Source organism: Pagrus major, chromosome 17 (assembly GCF_040436345.1).
Source record: "Pagrus major chromosome 17, Pma_NU_1.0".
Lineage (NCBI taxonomy): Eukaryota > Metazoa > Chordata > Actinopteri > Spariformes > Sparidae > Pagrus > Pagrus major.
In genome coordinates this window covers 28,310,761-28,331,932 of record NC_133231.1, presented here as the reverse complement: position 1 = coordinate 28,331,932, position 21,172 = coordinate 28,310,761, and the positions used below count along the sequence as shown (strand labels likewise).

General features: G+C 41.2%; 3 protein-coding genes across 3 annotated transcripts; 2 read left to right on the top strand and 1 right to left on the bottom strand.

Moving 5' to 3' along the window:
- The first annotated feature begins 1,836 nt into the window (after positions 1-1,836).
- On the top strand, positions 1,837-8,102 carry ankmy2a (ankyrin repeat and MYND domain containing 2a). The gene is made up of 10 exons (XM_073486149.1): positions 1,837-2,046; positions 2,555-2,619; positions 3,915-4,053; positions 4,163-4,261; positions 4,629-4,789; positions 5,595-5,809; positions 5,908-6,043; positions 6,195-6,323; positions 6,549-6,678; positions 7,105-8,102. Exons 1-10 carry the CDS (start codon positions 1,980-1,982, stop codon positions 7,224-7,226), a joined length of 1,263 nt encoding a protein of 420 aa, XP_073342250.1. The 5' UTR covers positions 1,837-1,979; the 3' UTR covers positions 7,227-8,102.
- Positions 8,103-8,901: 799 nt separating this feature from the next.
- On the bottom strand, positions 8,902-10,957 carry LOC141011522 (leucine-rich repeat-containing protein 72). The gene is made up of 6 exons (XM_073484685.1): positions 10,890-10,957; positions 10,741-10,810; positions 10,569-10,650; positions 9,280-9,393; positions 9,118-9,180; positions 8,902-8,999 (listed from the first exon to the last, which is right to left on the bottom strand). Exons 1-6 carry the CDS (start codon positions 10,955-10,957, stop codon positions 8,902-8,904), a joined length of 495 nt encoding a protein of 164 aa, XP_073340786.1.
- A 5,857-nt stretch (positions 10,958-16,814) lies between these two features.
- Positions 16,815-20,666, top strand: sostdc1a (sclerostin domain containing 1a). Its single transcript, XM_073485757.1, has 2 exons — positions 16,815-17,039; positions 19,635-20,666. The coding sequence occupies exons 1-2, from the start codon at positions 16,832-16,834 to the stop codon at positions 20,078-20,080; spliced, it is 654 nt and encodes a 217-aa protein (XP_073341858.1). The 5' UTR covers positions 16,815-16,831; the 3' UTR covers positions 20,081-20,666.
- Positions 20,667-21,172: the final 506 nt, after the last annotated feature.

Genomic DNA, 21,172 nt, shown 5'->3' with positions numbered 1-21,172 from the left:
TCTACTGCAGCCTTCTGTGAGGTGTTTAAAGCTACAGACGGGAAATAAAAGAGAGTCAAATAAACACCGCTGCCACCTGCTGGACCGGAGTGTATCAACAGACTGAGTCCCTGATGATTGTCCTTCTGCTTCCACATTCTTCAAATATATTTCTTAACCTACTTGTATCAGATATTCTGTCATTTTAATCTGTATACTTGTTGGTCTGTTCAGTACACGCGACATCTATTGCATGTGCGTCCGTCCTGAGAGAGGAAGCCCTTCTCTGTGGCTCTTTGGGGGAGTTTTTCCTGACTCCAGTCGAGGGTCGAGGGACAGAGGATGTCGTTCAGTGCAGATTGTAAAGCCCACTGATGCAATGTGGGCAATTATAAATATTAGACTTGACTTCATTTTATTTTCAACTGTGAGATTCAGATCAGCTGGGTGTGGGCACGTCAACAAAATCTGTACGATCAGCTGCAAACTGAAGGAGGACACAAAAGGAGGTTCCTGAGACAAAAAAGCTGGAAGTCGGCTGCTCTTCACGGGTAGTTCAGCTTCCTGATATGACCTCTTGATCAACACGGTCAGCAGTGAGAGCTGCAGCAACACACAACAACTTTTTACTCCTTCCTGTCGAGTGCACACTAACATCCATGAATCAGAGAGAACGATGCTCCTTACAGCTCCAGATGCACTTCATTATTTTGTTTGATGTACATAATTAATATTACAAGCTACTAACAATATAAAGAAATCCAGTAAGACAACACCTGACAGGTAACTACAGAATAAAAAAGTCTACAGTTGCTGAGTCAACATCTCCAGGACCAGATCGGGCCTCTAAAATAAGGGGCCCCAAAGGCTGTGGGCCCCTTTATTGACCCTGGAGTGAAAATGTCTTCCAGTGCAGTTTAAAAATGAAAAGTTAGTTATTAATCTTGTGTTTCTGTGTCTCAGCATAAACTATCAGATACATTAATCTGTTTGCACTTTCTTAAGATGTCTTCCAAAAAAAGTTGAGAGTCGGAGGCTTATTTTTTTTATTCCTGAACAAAACATGTATAAAACATTTTTTTGTGCGTTGTTTACAACACTTAAAGGGAGCGTTCAACCGTTTATACTCGAGAGAAGGGAGACATCTTTATGGCCAATGTCTCCAAAACTCGACAGGTTGCATGTAAGATGAACAATATTACTTCCAAATTTGGGGGTGAACTCTCCCTTTAAGCTTCGTGACGTGTGCATCTTTAATGTATAGAGCAGCTTACAGACATTTAACTGACGGAAATTAATTTAAAGTGTTTAATCTAAAGAGCCAATGTTAAGGACTATTGTTGCAGAATAAAGGAGCAGATCGTCTTTCTTGTTACCATTTCTCTCTGATCTGTATTACAGCGATGGGGTGGACCATGAATCTAACTCTCCTACTTTCAGGTCAGTGTTATTCAAGTTAATCACATTAGCCTCCATTATATCCCACTGTTAATTCTAATTTTAGGTGTTTCAGGTTAATAATAGTTGCAGTTTCATCTCAACTCAAACATGTTAATGCTCAGTGGACTTGTTGCAGGAGCATCATGTGGCTCTCTGTGCAGCATCCTGCACGAACTTTATAGACTTCCGCCCGACTGAGTGTTTGAGCGAAAGAACAGGGGGGTAACTCTCCGTTGTGATTGTCCAAATTTTAGTATCTTGGCTGTAAATAGTTAATTTTACTGCGATAAATCTTGCATGTATGTATCAACATATCCTCATTTAATTAGTTTGTAAAAACGTATTCAAGCTACCGGTATATATTTTTGGTTGCGACCTACGACCGCCCCCCCTCCTCACAGAACGCAAGTGGTACATTCCATATGACAGCTCGACTTGAGCTAGCCTTCATGTCCGAGCATCAGCAGATTGTCAGAGCCGCGGAAAGGAGAGATTTACTCAAGAACTTCTCGCTTTATTTGTGCCCTTATAGTCTAATTTCAAACTATTAGTCACCCAACATGTCTGCTCCGAAGAAGGGAGACTTGTCTTCAAGCGAAAAGGAATTGTTTGAGGTTATTACGGCAGGTAAGCCTCTTCGGCTAACGCTAATCCCTCTGGAACACCACACAGGGGTTAGCTAGCTAGCTAGCTAGCTCCTGTTTTTAAGTTGTTATATTTGTGTGATTAGTTACAAGAATAAGGAAATAACGCCAGCCTCCTGCTTTTACTACTCGGTTACTACCTTGTCAAATCATTGCAATTCACTTAAATGTGAGTTCGCATGCTAGGCTTGGCACAAGCTAACGTTAGCTGACAGCTAATAGTGTGCACATGAGTAGCTTACCTGTGATAGCGAACTGTCAGATATATGCACACCTGAGGGAACAGGCAGGTCAGGATTACATGCATTTGAAAAGGTGTTTCTGTGGGATTGTTTGCATTGTGCAGTCAGAAGAGTGTGTATTATGTTAGACCTAGAATATGACAAAATCTCAGAAAATAGAGGTGGTTTAATCTCTAGAGCTGAGAACAGTTAATAAAGCTTGGTGTTGTTTTTATAATGCTGTATTAATATTGTATTTTATGCACTTAGGAAATGTTCAAGAGGCCTCCAGGCTGCTGGGCTGTAAGGATGTGCGAGTCAACTGTTTGGATGAGGTAACAGAGCTTTCCTGACAGGAATAAACTCTCAGAGCTGGTTGATACTAGTTGGTTTGTTAAGTTTATTTCTTTTCACAGGATCAATAAAATAGTTGTGCTGATGAGCTTTTAAAAAAACCCTCAATGGGCTTATAAAGTTAATTTAATTTTGTATCTAATTTTCAAATCTGATCTCATAATACTTTGGATATATTCATTCCAAGGCACATAAATCATACAGTTGAAAACCTGCTGCATTTGACGGCAGCAAGCGGAGGTAGGAAGTAACTAAATACAAAGCCTTCGTTATTGTATATGTCAATTTTTTGGGTATCTTTACTTTACTTGAGTATTTATTTTTCTGACAACCTTTAACTTTAACTCCCAACATTTTAACACAAATATCTGTACTTTCTTCTCCTTACATTTTCAAAACAGGTTAGTTACATTAGTTTTAATGCACTTGAGGAGAATTAGTCATTAATTTTATTTTGCACGCCGCCTTCCCAACATCACAAGACTGATTTCAGTCCGTCAGTGCATTTAACGCACGACAGTACGTAGCAAGATGAAACAACGCTTAAAAACGTAACAAGATGAAACCGACAGAGAGGGAGACTCGAATGGGGAGAAAAGACATGTTGTAATAAAGGTTCAGTTTATTTTGCGTAGAAATGTCCTTCAGAGGGATACTTTTTACTTTTATACTTGAGTATCTGTACTTCAGCTTAAGTAAGCAAAGTGTGCACTTTTGCCAACCTCTAGTAGAGTGACATATCTCCTGGTTAATTTGGTCGTAATCAGTAAAACAGAAAGATTTAAGATCAGATTCATTAACCTATCATCATAACTGCTGTTGCATTAAAACATTTACATTTTTTCCTGCATCAATCGACCTCAATCCACAGCAGCTGACATTGCTAACTTGAATGTAATCATCAATGCAAAAGTGTCAAATGTGAATACGATGATGAACTCATTGGAGGCACAAATTCAGGTATGTGTAGGTGAATTTTAAGCACAACTGTTTGTTAGTTATGTAGAAGAAAAAGCGTCCTAAGATCTGTTAGGAAAGCTCCTCCTTTGTTCACTGACATATGTGTGGGACAAGAGGACTTGAGTCACTCCACTGAAGAGCTTTGGAGACGCTCCTTCATGTCCTTCCTGCTGTCTCTCATTCTTTGTTGTCCACCTGTCAGCATCAGGTGTTTGAAACAGATGCTTTCTTTTGTAATCGAAGCCGTGTGAGTTTTTGCTTATGTAAAAGTGAAATTGTTTGTGTAAATGTCTTTTTTCAATCTTTCAATCCACAGTATGGGATGACCCCTCTCATGCACGCTGCTTACAAAGGTAAAGCAGACATGTGCAGGTTGCTGCTACAACACGGAGCAGATGTGAATTGTAATCAACATGAGCATGGATACACAGCGCTGATGTTTGCCGGCCTGTCAGGTAAGCTGTTATCATAACCGGTGAAATGTTGGAGTTGACACAGCAATATGATTATTTTGCAAAGTCTCTTCCTGCATGTGTTGTGACTCTTCTTCCTCTGTGGCTGTAGGTAAGACTGATATCACGTGGATGATGCTGGACGCGGGGGCAGAGACAGACGTGGTCAACTCTGTCGGGAGGACTGCCGCACAGATGGCAGCCTTTGTTGGTACGTCTGGATGTGACGTGCGCTTATTCACACAAGTGTTGTCAAGTGTTGTATCATCCCACACACAAAGACGAGGGATCACACACACCACTTGTTTGTCAGTCAGGAGCATTTTACACATTTAATTTGATCATTAGCAGAATTACCATGTAGATCGTACTCATTGTAGTTTCTGTTTTTCCACAGAAGTGAAGAGAAATCAATTTTTAGTTTAATTTTTCCCTTTTTCTATTCTATTTTTCTGTTTTTTAGTACAATTATTAATACAGAGTAGAGGAATTCTTAAAAAAATAGCATGAAACTTGCTCCGACTGAACACAAACATGTGACAAAAATGATATTCATGCCTCCTCTTTTCCCTCCTCAGGGCAACACGACTGTGTCACTGTGATCAACAACTTCTTCTCCCGTGCCAGACTAGATTATTACACCAAGCCTCAGGGTCTGGAGAAGGAACCCAAGCTGCCGCCCAAACTGGCCGGACCTCTCCACAAAGTCATCATGAGCACCAACCTGAACCCCGTCAAGGTACGACACAGCTGGACAGGAAAAGAGGAGGCTGTAGTATAGTGATTGTTTTCAAAATGTGTGTTCAGACTGAGTCCATCCTGCAGCTCCTTCATCCAGCCACCCTTTAATCTCCTTGTGCATTTCTGTAGAGAAATACTCATCATCCCAATGAGCAGTTCTTCATTCAAACACTCCAACTGCCAATTTCACTGATTATATTCCTCCATGTTGCGAGGAAACAAATAATCAGAGAACTAATCAGCCGCTGCTGTGATTACTTAGATTGGAGAGCAGCATGCTCCCGGGCCTCTTGGATCATGTGGCATACAAGGAAGCATGAAATGAGCTTCTGTGCCAAAAATACACCACTTCAAAAACACTTTACAAAATATGTTTGTCAGTGTCTACTATCATGGACTACAGTGAACATTTGTTGCTTTTAGCTTCATAAATGTGAGGATTTGTTGCTTTTCTTTGTCATTAATGACAGTAAATGGAGAGTTTTTGGTTGTAGGTGGGTTGAGGGGACAAAAGAAGCAACTTGAAGATGTCACTTTGGGAAATTGTGATGAGAATTGCCAACTTCTTCAAATTAACACAGGATTAATTGTGAAATTAATTGGCAGATTAATCAATTATCAAAATAATAATTGGTTGCAGCCGTAGTCGACAACAGAACTGGATACTGTATAATAACATGCATGTAAAACACAACAAGGAACATGACAGTACATCAAATATATACCATTAGAGATGTTTTATTTTGAAGGAGTAGATTTTTGTGTCAGATGTAACTGATGTAAGTATTGTTTGTGTTTTACAGATGGTGATGCTGGTGAAGGAGAACCCCCTGCTGGCGGAGGTGGAGGCTTTAGAAAAATGCCGCCGGGTGATGGAGCTCATCTGTGAGAAGTGCATTAAGCAGCAGGACATGAACGAAGTGCTCGCCATGAAGATGCATTACATAAGCTGTGTGCTGAGAAAATGTGCCTCCTTCCTCAAAGACCGTGAGGACAAACTGGACGGCCTCATCAAGAGGTGAGGTCATGGGGGATTTTAACTGAGGATACGTTTCCTGTCGTAGCTCTGACTTAAATTTCCTAAAATGTTTGATCTCTCTGATGCCTGTCCTGCAGTTTGCTGAAGGGTCGAGACAGCGATGGCTTCCCCGTGTTTCAGGAGAAGTTTCTCAGAGAGTGCATCCGCAAGTTTCCTTACTGTGACGCTACTCTGCTGCAGCAGCTGGTGCGGAGTATCGCTCCTGTGGAGATCGTGAGTCTGGAGAAAATTTAGACAGTTCAGACTTTGAGTGTTGATGACTTGGATTTGAATGATTCTAATCTAAGTGAAAACCTTTCTTGGTTTGTGTTTTGTTGCTTAAGCCTGATCTGTTTTCTTGTCCTGCTTTCTTCCATCATCACAGGGCAACGACCCCACGGCTCTGTCCGTGTTGACTCAGGCCATCACAGGTCAGGTCGGCTTCATGGACGCAGAGTTTTGTACTTCCTGTGGAGAGAAGGGAGCTGAGAAGAGATGCTCCGTCTGTAAAATGGTGAGTGTCAAAACAACAGTGTTTTTTTTTAGACTGCAACTTCCCAGCAGGTAACTTTTTTAATAATATAAATCTGCAACAAAGGTCACCGACTGGGTTCAAACTGGAACTTTGTGTTCGACGGCTTCTTAACCTCTCAGTGCTGGTATTTTCTTTCTCCTTTGTTTGTGCCTTTTATTCAGTTACACGGTCAGTAAAGTAAACTTAATCTTTTTGTGGCACCAGGTGATCTACTGTGACCAAGTCTGCCAGAAGATGCACTGGTTCACCCACAAGAAAGTCTGCAAGAGTCTGCAGGAGCAGAGAGAGAAGCAGGAGGAAGAAACAGCCAAACTGAGGATGCAGCAGAGCAAAGGTACGTCATCCAGCTCAGAGAGCAAGAATAAAACCAAACTACAGTGATCCCTCATCGCATACACTCAGGTTAACATCCAAAGAATGTTACATTATGAGCTGTTATTACTTCATAATAAAAACATTTTACAAACATTTTCAAAACATTTTCAAAACATTTTCAAAACAAATGTCTGAAAACAACTGGACCTTTATTATATAATTTAGTGAGCTGTGTAGGGAAACATTAGATGATACATCAGAGAATGAGGACGTGACTAAAGAAAACATGAATACAACTTTAAAGCCTCTTTACATTTCTGTCTGAGTCATAGTCACATATATTTATTTACAATGATGGTTGGACCTCGTCCTCAGAAGTCTTGATTCAGATTCTTTCAGTATGAAAGCACAGTCAGACCTCATCACATATTCTCTTGTGTTTCAGAGGAGGGTGAAGCTGTGCAGGAGGCAGCAGACTCCATGCAGGAGCTCTCAGTGGACGACGCTCCTTCAGCCTCTGCAGCAGAAACATCAAACTCCACTCCCATCGCAGCTGCCGACAACTGAACAACATCAGAATCTCCAGACCACACCCATACACCACAGACCGAGCAGACCGGCAGTGACACTGAAAGCCAGACATGGACTGGTCCAGCCGGAGAGAAGAGCCCATATTTATTATCGACATGAGACTGTCACAGAGGCAGGGAGACACTAAAGCGTTTCGGGGGGAGGTTCGTGCTACCACGCTCATGTTTTCGTCTTTTTTATATGTTAATTTTTTCAGATGATATTGTCGTATGTGAATGTGAAAAATAAATTGCATAGGCTGATGTGTTTGTGGTAGAGGTCACTGGGAGGAATTGTGGGTAATGATGGGACGAGCTAACGGTTCGCGTCGATGATGGAACGAAATTCTGCCTTAAGAAAACTGTAGCAAGCCGTGCAGGAGGGGAAGTGACTGTGTAGCCAATCAGAGCCGTCGTTTGTTTGCAATATACTTGACTTGTTATTGGGACGTTTGTTTTGTACTGATGAACATGTGGCAGGCGGTGAGTGGAGAGCATGGCTGCACAATAATGACCAAAAATGTATATTTTTAAATATAAACAACATAAACATGAATTTATTATAAGTGTATCGTGAAAGATGATGTTAACGCTCAGGATTTTACAAACTGTAACAAGATGAAAGTTTTTTTTCTCATTTGTTGACAACGCAGCACAATAACACCACGTCCAGGACACATACAAACACTTTGTTTTGAAAACATTTAAGCAGTTTGGTTTTGATTTTGTTTATTGTGCAGCCTGAACGGACAGAGACGTTTGAAGTTAAACAGCAGGTCCAACGTGGCTTCGTTTGTTCCTGAGCGCTGATCATTTTCAATCTGTCAAACAACTTTGAGCTGAATCACATTAAATAAAGACCGACTTCATCAAAGTGCCCATTCATCATATCCATCTTTGGCGTTTTCTTCTCTTCATTTTTCTATTACAGCTGCAACTAACGATTACTTTAATTACCTCCAACAAGAAGGTTATGTTTTCATCTGTGTCCGTTTGTTTGTTTTGTTTGTTTGTCGGCAGGATTACACAAAAACTACTGAGTGGAGTCGTCTTTGTGCAGCCCTGTAATGTTCAGTTTTGTGTTCCCCAACACTCCACTTCATCGTATTAACAGATTTTGTGACTTTAGCATTATTATTCTTTGTCTTTAATCCGTTCTGGGGATAATTATGCTCTTAACTTCGGGCCTACAGTTCCCATAATTTGGGGGATTTTAACAGGAAGTGTGCTGTTGCCGTGGAGTTAGTGAGTTAGCTGTGGGCGACGATTTTTTTGGACTTTCTGGATTAATTTGATACTCAAGAAAACCTAAAAACATCTGGATTGGTAAATGTTTCTTATTGTATACAAATGGAGAGCTAAGCAGAGATGATTAGCGAGCTACAGGTCTTATTAGACCGCTGCTTTCTAACTCAACACCCACCTTTATTCTCAAGCTTGAGAGTCTTGAGCCTCAACAACATTCATCAGATTCATTGCGTCTCCCTCTGGCGTTCCCCTCGTATGAATTACCTCCAATAAGCAGGTCAATAAATTGTACTTTGACTGGTCATTATAAAGTAATTCAAGCAGACCACAGTGTCATAAATATACAACAAACACATGTTTGCACTGTGTAATAACTGGACTATTTGCCAAGATTCATAACGAATATCCTCTCAGCTGGTGGGCCGTCACGTTGCCCGTCTGCAGAAGGCCACAGACTGGAGGACGCGATGACGCTCCTGGCTGAACATCTGGAAGGACCTCCTCCTCTCTGCTGACGTCACCTCTGACAACACAACACAGCAGATAGATACTGACACATTTAAACAAATACAAGCCACACAAGTAGCATCTCTTATGACACACGACACACACGTGTCCCTGTGAATGTCTGAAGATCTCACCTTTCCTATCTAAAACCTGGACAGAAGGTAAGCAGTGGATCACATGGTGGCGATATCCAGGCTCATGGGAGATGGGATTGAGGAAAAAAGCTGCAAAGAAGAAGAATCAGACATGTTCTCAGCCCGCTGTGTGATCTTGTGGATGTATGTTGTCGCACTCACTTGCAGTTTGAAGCTGCTGCATCCTCCTGAGTTCGTGCATCGTGTCCTCCAGCCCTCTGATCTGGTTGTTGTGGAGAAAAAGAAGTCGGAGGCAGGTCAGATGATTCAGGGCCTCTGTGTGAAAGACCAGGAGGGATTCAGGTTTCTTTATCGAGAGCACAAGTGGTGAACGGGACTAATTTGCGTTCAGTCAGCTGCATACATTAATACCTGAAGGAGTATTAAAGGAACAGTTCACCCAAAAACGAGAATTCAGTCATTATCTTCTCACCCTCATGCTGATGGAAAGTCGGGTGAAGTTTCGTAGTCCATAAAACATTTCTGGAGCTTCACAGCAAAACAGCTTAAGTAGCTGGGTACTTGTTTTTAGATGTAAAATAAAAATCGGAACAAAACCCAAAACATAAAGTGGCTCCGTACAGCTCGTCCGGACTGATCCAGACTAATCTAATCTAGTCCGGAGATCCAAAATTGATTTCAAGGCGTTATTTACACTGTTTTTAGCTTTGCGAGATTTGGATAACTATGAAGACATTATGGAGACATATTATTTTTTATTTTTTTGGTTATTTGTTTATCTACTTCAGTTGCTTAGGAGAGTGCTGCAACACTGTTTTTTTCGTGAAGCTCAAGAAATGTTTTTTTTTTTCAGTTTTAATGACTGAATTTTTTATTTTGGGGAGAACTGTTCCTTTAAGTGCTTTAATATTTTCTACTGAAATTTGTCAACAACAAGAAGTGGCTGTAACAACATCCATAATACGTGTCTGTGTTCTTAAAAGTACATCAAAAATAGTCTGAAAATTAAAAAACTAAAGATCAACCTCAGACTGCACAGGTCAATAATAAAAAGTAATAAGAAACGAAAATTTTAAGCCCTTTTGTAGTTTTATTCAAGGATGTCTCGTGATCAAGACTAAAAAAAAGCGTGACGTTTATTTTCTTAGCTTGTTACGGAGCTCTGAAAGTGACATTTTTTATCTTACACACAAAAGTTAATGAAGTTTGTTTCATCTCTCTACATACTTCCTGTCTTCTCTTTCAAAAATAAAAGCATCAAATATCTTACTTACAGACAGTACCGTTAAATACTGGTCCAAGTATCCTTTATTTTTTAATACATCCTTTATGTTTGTACACTATGATTTTTATTTAATTACATCTGTTACATTACTATTACACAACCATATACTTACATATACTATCACTTTATTGTTATATTATTACTACAATCAGCCCATAATCATCACAAGGTTCAGAAAATTCAGAAAAGAAATTAAAAAACTCACCAGAAATGGACTTGATGTTGTTATTGTGGAGGTAAAGTTCAGTTAAGCAGCAGTTGAGGGAACGACAGCTGAGCTCTGTGATCTGAAACATTCAAAATAAAGAATAAATGTATTTCTGATGCATTTTAAACTTTAAAAAATCACTCTGTAGCTGAAATCCACAAAGCTGTACCTTGTTGTTATTCAGCCACAACTCCCTCAGAAAGTGAAATCTTGATAAGTCGGGGACGCTGGTGAGTTTTCTGCTCAGAAAATAGCAAAAATGGTCACATGTGTTTAAATTATAAATGTGTTTTAAACACCAAAAATACGTTTTCTTACTTTGTGTCGAGGCGAAGCTCACAAACATCAACGTCTCTCCTTAGTCCACACTGCTGAGAGTCCTTCATGTTCTGTATTCAGGGTGAGAGAAGAAAATCCAGTTAAAATTGACAGATAATGTGTCTTTGGGTTTTTAAAGTGTTCAGTGTTCAGTGTTTGAGATGAAGCTTGTCCACCTTGGTCACCTCCATTGTTTTGCACCAGCCACACCTGTTGCCAGGAAACCTGAAATCACAACAAACAAAACATAATTCTTCACTTCACAAAAAAGTTGTTATTTTATGTTGATTTGAGTTTCATGACAGGACTTTGGTGGATTTACAGGATTAGATTTGGTTCAGATTAGAGTTTAAATATCTGCATCATTCAGCTGCAGTGAGGGCCGGTGTCCAGCAGAGGGCAGTGTTTCACCAGAAGTGAATTTTTAGTTTTCAGGTGTGTTCACACTGAGGCTCCTGATGATGTGCAGGAGTTTCTCTGCTCTCTGCATTCAAGTCAAACAGCTGATTTCACTGACACTGCCCCTTCATTGTTACTTATTACATTTACTCATCGCTGTATGAATCACAACCACAACATGTCAAATGAAAATATTGTACTTTTTGTTCCCTTACATGTAACAAGTTAGTAGTTTGCAGTTAAAATAGTTTAACATTTTGAGGAATAAACGTAAAAGTACTTTTTCCCTGAGTGAGATGAGAAGATGAAACTCTCGTGTCTGTAAGGAGATAGAACAGCACGGCTTATAGTTTAGCTTAGCTTAGCTTAGCTCCAACCAGGACGAAACAGCTAGCCAGTCTGTACACAAACAGAAATGTAAAAAATAACAAGTTTCCTGATAAAACAATTAATCCATACATCCGGCACATTGTTTAGCAACTGTGGATGTGGCACATAATTCAGTCTAAAACAGCAAATTGTCATTTTTACATTTCTGTTTACGGATTAAAAATAAGATACTATGTGTTAATTAAAATTCATCAGTACGGGGAGGCAGCTTTTTGTTAACTTCGCACAGAGTTAGACCATCTTTTTCCTTTACCTCCAGTATTTATGCTAAGCTAGGCTAATTACCTCCCGATTCTTTGGATGGAAAATGCATGAGGTTGTTTCGCTTCAAAAAAATATGTTTTTGTGATCCTGTGTGGATCCTGATTGATACTGAATAAATTCTCTAATCTAGTTTTTGCACTAACTTAACTCTCCCGGCATGTTTCTAGTGTATGTTGAGGACCAAGATTTACATACAAGCTAATTTAACAAATATAATATCCAGAAAGAGTTTTGCACGTCCTCTTAATTTGTGCAGCAGTTAGCAGATAATTGATATTTGCTAACATCAGCCTACTTTTCTTTAATTTTGTTTCATGTTATTACAAGCCAAGGCTGCCAGACTGCAGTTCGAGTCACACCAGTGGATACTTTTAAGGAAACTTGGGGATATTTACATCTGTTTTTGTCACATCAGAGGCAGGTGTGTTTTTTAAGGAGTCCTCGAGATATATTCAGTGTTTTTTTTGGCGTCCAAAAGTGTGTTTTTCACCAGAAGTTGGACCATCTGCATCCGTGATCGTGGCGACCAAAACTATAAACCAAACCGTGATGTTTTCCTGACCCTAACCAAGTGGTTTTTGTGTGTTAACCCAACCAGAGCACAAGCACAGCGTCGTGACCGGAGAGAGAAACAGGAAATTCAACCTAAACAAACGCAAAGTTGCAACATAAAGAAACGTTTCACTCAGCCATCATTTATTCTGGCGATTGGTTTGGTCTTAGTGTGACTCGTCGTGATCGTATATGGGGTTGAGCTGATAATATCTTGTCTTGATTGAAAGCGTCGTTGCTGTCAGAAGTGAACTGCTTCAACACTTCAGTCGTACAGTGACGCCTGAGCCGGTTCTGTGTGCTAATGAAGACCTCTGTGTGGTGGAAAGACTGTGACTTTATAAAACAGAGCCTGTGAAAGCTTGTAACAATACTAATAGTTAAATATAAGTACTATGGATTGTCATATAATCTCTGGGAATAACAGAAATGAATGACACACAGCCCTTCATCCATTGTATGTCTTCTTTTGGGATTTCTGCCAAACCCTGCTGCCACAATGACCTCTCTTCCTTGGCTTTGTTCCAGTGTTGTGCATTCCTTTTGTTCCCCTCCGGTCGCCCTCGCCACACCTCCCATTGCTGCATGTGGGCGCTTCCTGATCATGCACACACTCCTGCCATGCTGCTTGTCAATATGCTATTAACCCAGCCACCTTTTCATTTCCCATGAGGGTTCGGGGGGCGAACCACCGCTCCTCCGAGAGGGAGTCGGCTCTCAGCTTTCTGTTTCTTTACATAGCGGGGGCACAAAAGCCGAGGGGGCCTATCGTATTCACCGTGCAGCATTCATTCAAGCCGGTCCCATAAGAAGCTCAGAGGGGCGTCGAAGTGTAAATAGTCCTCTGAGGAGAGCCGGCCACGTTGTCCTTTTATTTTCCCTCGGAAGTGGAGTGAATGAGCCTCTGGTGTCCTTGTCTGAGGAAGAACAAAAGAGAGGAAACAATAACAGAAGCTGAGTGTGAAGTTTAATGACAGACTGGGTTCACCTGCGGAGGAGGTTTAACACCAGAGTCAGGAAGGCACGAATACATTTTAACGCTCTGGTGCTGGGATGGCAAGTTCCTCATTAGGCTACTTAGAAATAGAAACAGAAACATTCAATATAATTTGCTAAATGTACTCGGCTTTTTTCACTTCTACAACCAAAACATAGGAACAAACGTGTAACGACTTGATTAAACTGTGTTTATGCTTCAATGTAAGCTGATTTCGTTAGCCTGTCTGGCTAACTAGCTTACTACTAACAATAACCAAACGTCCAAGGCCAGATATCATCATTAAGTTGCTACATAAGTTTGTAGGGTTAAAAAGAAAGTTCACACTCACAGCTGTCATATTTCGCTGCTGTGTGGACGCCATGACTACTGGATGCTATCAGAATTTAAACTAACACCTCAGCAACGTTACCTGACATTGTTTGCCAAACACATCCGCAACCTTCTGCAAACTATTTGAAAATGCAAACAAAAATGGTTTGCTAGCTAGTCAGCTCTACTCTGCTATATAATAACATCCTTTATGTCCATGTTTTGCCTGGGACATGTAGCTTTAGCTTCAATCTTTCACTGTAAAATCATGTATGATATGTAGGCTAGAGAAGACTGCTGTTACAAGATTTTAGTTTTGGCTTGAAACATGAAAAAGTCAGCTGGGAACAGCGTTTTCAACCACGGCATGAAGCTAACGTTAGCTCAAATAGGTTTCCAGCTAGCCTACAACATTAGCTGACATAATCTGCCAGTCACAGTTGTAATTTCGACAAGCAAAGTCAGCTTTTGTCTCCCTCTGTCTGAAATCAAAGACATTATTTAAAATTATGGAATAAAAGTATAAACATCAGGCTAAATTTAGCTAAATCGTCCACCAGTAGCCGATTACTGCAAGCTGCATTTGTTCGATGGGAGAACAGAAAGGTCGAGGGGTTTAGAAAATGTATCCAACACTGTTTTAAAATACACCACATGGCCAAAAGTATGTGGACAACTGAGCATTTTTTTTTTTTTTTTTACCGAGAAGACATCTCAATCCAAAGCTGTGGGAATCAGCCGCGTCTGCTATCATAGCAGCTTTTCGAACGTGGCTGCAGGGATTTGCTCCCTTTCAGCCATAAGAACATTAGTGAGGTCGGGCTCTGGTGTTGGGCGATAAGATCTGGCTTTCAGTCGGTGAATCACTTCATCCCAAAGCTGTTGGATGGGGCTGGAGGTCACAACTCAGTGAAGTTCTTCTTCCACACCAAAAACTGGGAAAACTGTTTCTATAACGACCTGGTTTTGTCCACGAGCCACACACGAACACAAAAAATGAAAATAACGTTAATGTTGCATTAAGATTTCCCTTCGCTGGCAGTGAAACCATGAAAACAGTCCCAGACAAATGCAAGTTGACAGGTGCATCCACCTTCATTTCTCTTTTTGATTTTCTTCTTTCTTTCAATATTTCTGACACGTGTTTTCGTCCCCTTTTACTTATTTATTTCCTTTTTCTTTCCATCCCTTCCTCCATCCTTTCTTACTTTTCTTCCCGATTTAAAATCCTGACAATAACCAGAACCGGTGGTGTTAGCTACACCTTCAGCTCTTTTCTTCACACTGACTACTTTGAATTCTCAGATACATTTTTTCCAAATACGTGTGCACCTTTCCCCCCCAAAGTCTCTGTGTTATTGCCACATCTGTGTCCTCTCCCCCTCCTCCTCCACCACTGATTAAAAATGAAAACCTCTCACTCAGGAGAAGAAAGAAACATCCTCGGGCCCACTTCACTCTTCATCCCGAAAAAGGGACCACAGCCCTTTAAAAATGTGCTCGTGTGATAATAAAAACCAACAAGTGATCCGCGTATCAACTTTCATCCTCATGCGCAACAATTAGTGTCTCTGCACGACGCCTCTTTTCAAATCACTAAGACAAGCCGGGATTGAATGTTGCCCACAAAAGTAATTATATCTGTGCTTGTTTTGTGCAGCGGACACAAAGACTCCAGTTAGTCTGGGCACTCGGATCATTAGACGTGTAACTGACAGGGATTGAGAGGTAGGCACGGGGGAGGATGCCGTAGACAGACAGCAAATTACACACAAGACAATATCAGCTTTCATTCTTGAATTAAAACGTGCGCCCGAGAGAGGCAAGTCACGACGTGGAGAACCTCCAACCAGAAGGTAAAACACGAGCCGGTGTCTGAAATGATCAGCTGTGTACACACGTGTGATTAATGCTCCATCGCTACTGACGACGGTGGTTAATAACGAGCAGCTGTGGTCTAAATAATGTTTGCAATCATTCCTGTGATTTGTCTGACACACAGGGCAACACAGCAGATGTCACAGAGCTCTGACCTTTAAACCATTTCAGAGGGAAGTGCTCAGGAGTTTATGGCTCATCTGAGTTTGTCTGCGTCTGGTTTACGGCTGAGCTGATGTGGGTTAGTTAGAGTTAAGTTAAGTGAGTTAAAGACAGCTAGTTCGAGAGGTTTTGTCAAGGTGAAGGCCACAATGGTCAGACAAGATACTGAGGAGGTTTAGATGAGATACTACGTCATTATTTAGGGAAACTTTCTGGTTATTTTGCGACACTTACTCATTATTTTGAGATTTATATATAATTTAAGAAAAAGAGACGTATTCAGTTGCAGTTTCTCAGGTTATAATGCAGCTATGTAGCTATAAAACTGGAGGAAACAGTGTTATCTCATCTGTTCAGACTGCAAAACACTCTCATTTAAAATGTAGAAGCTGCTGAATCACCAAATATAGATCACAAAGATTGACTTTAAAGAGACTCAGGTTCAGATATTATGATGATAAATACATTTAAGCAGAATGAATGTGCCGTGGGTGGTGATGAGGTGATTATTGATTGTTCAGATGATTAAATCTTCTACTTTTAAGTTATTATATTGTATTTATTCATATCAGATACATTAAATGTCTGTCTGTGTGTCTGTGAGAGTGAAAACAGTAGAAATAAATCTATTATTGTGTCTTATAAACACATTATATCATCGGAGTGTTGTCGGCTGAACCAAAACAAGAACCAGGTGTTGACGAGACACGACTCAGGCATGTAATCCCATCATCACCATCACCATCATCACCATCAGGATCCTCTCCAGCATCCAATGTTTAATCTCTTCAAAATAAAAGCCGTAGGCGGGGTCTTATCCTCCGTGACGACCAATCAGAGCCTCCCTACAGAGACGCACCTGAGTAGCTGCCAGAGCTCGAGGCGTGCCGGCTGTATAAAACCCCGGGACTCACATGTTCCCTCACCCAGCATCAGTGCGCCTCCGGTCGGACCTACATCTCCACATTCTCCCCTCCCTGACGCAGCCATGCACCTGAGCGCGTACGCGTCGTGCCACTCCCTGGTCGTCCTCTGCGTCCTCCTGAGGAGCTGCCAGGCCCTGAAGAACGACGCCACGGAGCTGCTGTTCTCGCATGTGAGCGCGCCGCCGGTGCCGGAGGTCCAGAGCAACGTGACGCTGAACCGCGCGCGGAACGGCGGGAGAGGCGCGGGCAGCGGGGCGCACGACAGAGGCGGTGAGTGGAGATACGCTGCTTTTATAACAGTGTCGGGACTTTAACACGAGCGGTGCTCTTCAGTCAGACGCAGATATGTTAGTGTGCCGTGAAGGAGGACAATTATATGTTGTTTTATTTCAAACAAATAAATGTTCATTAAACAGTCCTGATGGATGATGACTGCAGTCCAGCTGTATACTGTCATAGTTTTTGTAGCCTAAGGAGCATTAATAACAGACAGGAGAGCACAGAATCAGCTCTTCCTTCTCCATTTCCCATTGTTTATTGCTTTATTTGATTTTTCTCCACTTGTCCTTGAAGTGTTTGTGCTTGATTAAGTATCAGTATCAGTCTCTCACATTTACATCTCTAAGAGGCACCTTTTTAATCAGGCACTTAATCCCATCGTCGTTTACACACACAGATGGAAGATTTGAGTAAAACAAAAAGTAATGTATATCACAATAATCCTGCAGGTGTGGATTGGGACATGAATATAAAGTAATGTCATAAGATCACTGAGCGGCTCTGCTGCTGCTGCTGTCGATTCATCTGCTGGTTATTTTCAGCCCAGTTTCAGAGTTGAAAACTGAAAAACAGTCCAAAACCCAAAGACTCTTCATTTACTGCCATGAATGACAAATTAAAGCTGCAGATTCTCACATTTAAATCAACATTACGTCACTTTTTACCTTAAAATATCAGCTTCAAAGTCACTTTCATGGTGCAGTGTCTTGTAATGAGGTGAATGGTGTCTCCGCCCTCCATCACTTGTTTCTGCACAGTGTAACTTCATTGTTGTGACGTAATGAGCCAAAAACTGTAACAGACCTGGGATTTGTATTTACGGCAGTGGAGTTGCACTCAGATGCTGTGGGAGGCGCCAAAACGCACAAAACGTCAATTTCTACATAGTGTTGCTTTAACCAGTTGGTCTATAAAGTGTAAAAAAAATATGAAAAAGCTTCAATAAGCTTTTTTTTTATAACCAGCAGTCGAAAACCCAAAGACGCTTCATTTACTGCCATAAATGACAAAGAAAAGCATCAAACGCTCACATTTAAATCAACATTATGTCACTTTTTCATGGAACAGTGTCTTGTGACAGGCTGAATGGTGTCTCTGTTTATGACGTAATGAGTTTTGTTTGTAGTTAGCACCTACATTACAAACTGTTACAGACCTGGGATTTTTATTTACGACAGTGGAGTTGCACTCAGAAACTGTGGGAGGCGCCAAAACGGCAATTTCTACATAATGTTGCTTTAAAAAGTCTATAAAGTGAAAAAAAAATCATGAAAAAAGCTTAAAAAATGCTTTTGTTTAATAACCAGCAGTCCAAAACCCTGAGACTCTTAATTTATTCTCATAAATAACAAAGAAAAGCAGCGATCGTCACATTTTAGAGCCAGGAACCAGCAGAAGTTTGACATCTTTTGCTTCATTCATCGATTATCAAGATAGCTGGTGATTAATCTTCTTTCGATCGCGATCTGTGGCATCACTCAGTGTAACACACACCTGGCTGGCCGTCGTCCAGGCGGGGATGAGACGTGCCGTGTAGCCGCCCGTCTGAATGGAGGTGTTCTCCCGTAAACAGGAAGCCTCTGATTGTGGAAGTCTCTCAGCAGCCGACCGTGAAGCAGGGGAGGGAGGTGGGGGAGTCTCAGCCCCTGTTCATTCATCAAACTGACAGAGACGCAGGGAGAGGGGTGTCACTGAGGTGTATGAATGGACCTGATCTCCGGTTACAGTGTTGGAGGGACAGTGTTTGTTTGTAGCCTGCAGCAGAATCATGTGACGGTCGTAGCCGCTGCACAGACGTAATCCCCCTGATAAAAAAGACAGTTTTTTGTCTTCACATGTCGTAATTATTCAACTTTTTTGAAGTAGAAAGGTCAGTAAGCTATTGTGCTTCTTCCCTGTGTGACTGTGAGTCACCTGAGGCTACAAAGTGGCTCATAATGTAGAGGGTAAAGGGCCGGGCAGTAATCCGCTATTATCACATATTCACCTTCACATCATGATGAAATAATGACACTGAGTCACTGTGATGTGCAGTGTTGTTGTCTCAATTATGGCTGACAAGGACGTTTTAATTCAAATCTCTCAGAGAACTAAATCTGCCACAATTAGTCGATTAATCAATCAATAAAAACTTAATCTAAACCAATTTTAAAAATCAGTCAGCTGTGTCAGTCAGTTTAATTCACCATCTCAAGCAAAAATATAAAAGATTCTCGTTTTACTAGTTATAGCGAGAGCTGCAGCGATTACTTGTTTAGTTGTCAACTATTAAATTAACTGCCAACTATTCTGATGATCGATTAATCAGTTTGAGTAACATTTTGAGGAAGAAAATCCAGATTCCAGCTTCTTAAATGTGAATATTTACTTTTCTTTTTACTCCTTTGTGACAGTAAACTGAATATCTTAAGGTTGTTACTAAACAAGACATTTGTAGACGTCATCTTGGCTTTCAGAATCACTGATTGATATTTTTCACCATTTACTGACCAAACAACTAATCGATTAATCGAGAAGATCGACTGTGAAAATGATCAATAGTTGCAGATTCTTCTTTCTCATAATTCTCATTGTCTCTTTCCACAGAACGAAGCCAAATCGGATGCAGAGAGCTGCGCTCCACTAAGTACATCTCCGATGGCCACTGCACCAGCATCAACCCCATCAAGGAGCTGGTGTGCACCGGCGAGTGCCTCCCGGCTCAGATGCTTCAAAACTGGATCGGCGGCGCCTACAGCAGGAAGCTCTGGGGTCGCCGAGGCAGCAACCAGGACTGGCGTTGCGTCAACGACAAGACACGCACCCAGCGCATCCAGCTGCAGTGCCAGGACGGCAGCACGAGAACGTACAAAATCACTGTGGTCACCTCCTGCAAGTGCAAGAGGTACTCCAGGCAGCACAACGAGTCGGGCAACAAGTTCGAGGAGCCGGCGCTGACGCCGCCTCAGCTCCTGCACAAGCACAAGTCCAAGAGCAAGAGGAGGCTGGGGAAGAACCGGCTGAGTGACAACTGGCACGAGACTGAACCCTGAGAGCCGGCAGGCACACAGACTCTGAATCCACATGAACCCGCAGGAGTTTTGTCTCGGTGATTTTTGGGACACGACGTCCAGAGCTGTGGATTATCTCTCAATGTGACTGGGACTTGATTCAGGTGAAGCTGGTTCCTCACTATGACGGAGAACTCCAAAGGGCATGCTGAGGACTTTCTCTCGACATTTGAATCCATGTGGTTTAAGACAATATGAACAGTCTGCAGAGCTGCAGAGCTTCCTGGAGTCAACTCACATTGTCCCTGATGTAGCCGTGTGCATGTGTTCCTATATTCATTTAATATGCAGATGGAGATCTGCAGGCAAACCTGACACCAGTAAACAACGACAAACATCTCCATAAGTCCTGTAAATACTTGTACATATATCAAATTCTTACTCGCCTGTTGAAGTACGGCCATGTGTATAAAATGTTACTATGTAAGATTTATGATGTATGATGTAATATATTTTCTGTGCCGACATATAATATGAGGCGTCAGCATGTGGGTGAAATCTGGAGAAGCTTTTCATCAATCTGTCTTGTAATAACTTTATATGAAATAAATATTCACTTTTTATCACATGTATTGTTGTCAGTGGACACTTGGACATATATGATGCTACAGGTGACTCACGCAGAGCGACGTTTTATCTACACGAGGCATTTAAACTTAAATCAGACCAGTACTGTACAACATGTAGATGAATAGAGGCTCAAACTCAAACGCTGATGTAGAATTGGCTTCACAAAGACTTATTTCAGGTGTGCCAGGTGAAATGACAGGAACACCTGGATCTTTGGTCCAGCTGCTGATGCTTCTCCAAAAACATGTGTCAAGCAACAACTTGAATTTGACAGGAAATGACTTAAATTTTACCTTCAAAATTAAAGTTTAGTCTAAACTAAAACCAAGAAACTACATTAAAATGAGTTAAAACGTAACTGATTGTAAAACGTTTGCTTCATTGGTTTTAAATGACATGTTTCCATCAGTCGGTTCCACTTCGAGTGATATTTTCAAGATAACACGTTTTCTACTATTCTGATTTCATGCTTAAATGGATTTTTGGCAGTCGTTATATTACATT